Genomic DNA, 1,727 nt, shown 5'->3' with positions numbered 1-1,727 from the left:
GTAAATGGGGTGGCTCAGCAACCGGGTGAAGAGACGGTGTTCCCACATAAGCCGATCAACCAGGAGTTACTCTATAGGCTTGATAAAGTCGGGGACGAGATGGTAGAACAACTGGTAGTGCCCCAATGCTACCGTCCTATCACTGCACAGACATCTCAGCACTGAGGGGTGAAATCGTTACAGGTGATAACTTGTTTTAACTGGTCAAACCTTTTAAGAAACACTTGTATACACCCGAGAGATGCAGAGAGTAGCCAAATATTGAATTATAATTTCCACAAAAATGTGACTTGTGGATCTTCATTGGTTAAAATTAAACTGCAAAATTCTGCACTATAAACAAGCACGACAATGAGCGTCCTGAGACCCCGTACATTAATTATGAATGTGCGGAGCTGAGGTTTGGGCTTCTGTGGCTTCAGCTCCTGGGAGAACCAATGAGTTATAAAATGAAGGACACAGTTAGCTGTTCCTATCAGCAATATTATATCTGAGCCGATATGTTCACCCACTGGGTTCATAGATTCCATCAGTTTCTCCTAATATTTCTTTGTTGTCATCAATGTTAATAAAATATTTTGTAGGAGTCATACTGGAGAGATGAAGAACCAAACATCGATCACCAGCGTTCTACTCCTGAGTCTGTCCGATAATCAGAGGACCATCCATGTCCTCTTCACCGTCTTTCTCCTCATCTACCTGATGACCGTCTTCACCAATGCTCTCATCATCCTCCTGGTAGTTACTTGTCCTCATCTTCACACACCCATGTATTTCTTTCTTGGAAACTTGGCATTCTTGGACATGTCCTACTCATCGGTGACTGCTCCGAGGATGCTCTTTGGCCTCACCACCCGACATTGGTCCATCTCCCTTCCAGACTGTATAGCACAAGTGTTCTTTGTCATCTATTTTGGGTGTTCGGAGGCTTTCTTGTTGTCCTCCATGTCTTACGACCGTTATGTTGCCATCTGTCATCCCCTCCATTACTCCCAGGTCATGTCCTGGAGTAAGTGCACTCAGATAGTATCTTTGAGTTGGTCGGCTGGTTTCCTTGCTCCGATGCTCTATACTTTATGTTTAATAAGACTGACGTTCTGTGGCCCCAACTTCATCCAGAATTTCATTTGTGATCTGCCCAATTTGCTCCAGATCTCTTGTACTGATATTTCCATCAATGTCCTAGTCCTTGTAGTTGTAGGCTGTTTTCTTGGCATCATAGCTTCTGGTACCACATTTTACTCCTATGTTAGAATATTTAGGACAGTGATTATGATTCGCACCAGTGACGGAAAACGTAAAGCTTTCTCCACCTGTACGTCTCATCTCACTGTGGTTTTTATATTTTATGCATCAGTGACTTTCATCTACTTCGTCCCTAACACGAGTAATCTTCTTACATTGAACCGAGTGGTCACTGTGATATATACACTAATCACCCCCTTACTGAACCCCCTAATCTACAGCCTACGGAGCAGAGACCTGAAGGCAGCACTGCGGAGAGCTGTACATGTGCACTGATGCCTGGCAGCGGCACGAGGAGATACAGAGCTTTCCTGCTGAAGATTTATCATAGACACACTGTATAGTCAGGAAAAGTCTGTAAATACATTTCAAGACTAAGTCCATGGGATACAAAATGGAGGGTTCTGAGAGTATATGAGTGTAATGTGGTGGTATCCGTGGGCCGGGTACACATCTATTGTGCCCCGGGACGTTACATGAAA

General features: G+C 44.1%; 1 protein-coding gene across 1 annotated transcript; it reads left to right on the top strand.

Moving 5' to 3' along the window:
• Nucleotides 1-600: 600 nt before the first annotated feature.
• Nucleotides 601-1,521, top strand: LOC141077536 (olfactory receptor 5V1-like). Its single transcript, XM_073564531.1, has one exon. The coding sequence runs from the start codon at nt 601-603 to the stop codon at nt 1,519-1,521; it is 921 nt and encodes a 306-aa protein (XP_073420632.1).
• The last annotated feature ends 206 nt before the right edge of the window (nt 1,522-1,727 follow it).

The sequence above is a fragment of the Dendrobates tinctorius genome, unplaced genomic scaffold (assembly GCF_039654945.1).
Source record: "Dendrobates tinctorius isolate UK_male_01 unplaced genomic scaffold, ASM3965494v1 ptg000455l, whole genome shotgun sequence".
Classification (NCBI taxonomy): domain Eukaryota; kingdom Metazoa; phylum Chordata; class Amphibia; order Anura; family Dendrobatidae; genus Dendrobates; species Dendrobates tinctorius.
Note: the sequence above shows the minus strand (reverse complement) of the source record. Positions and strands in the feature narration are given on the sequence as shown.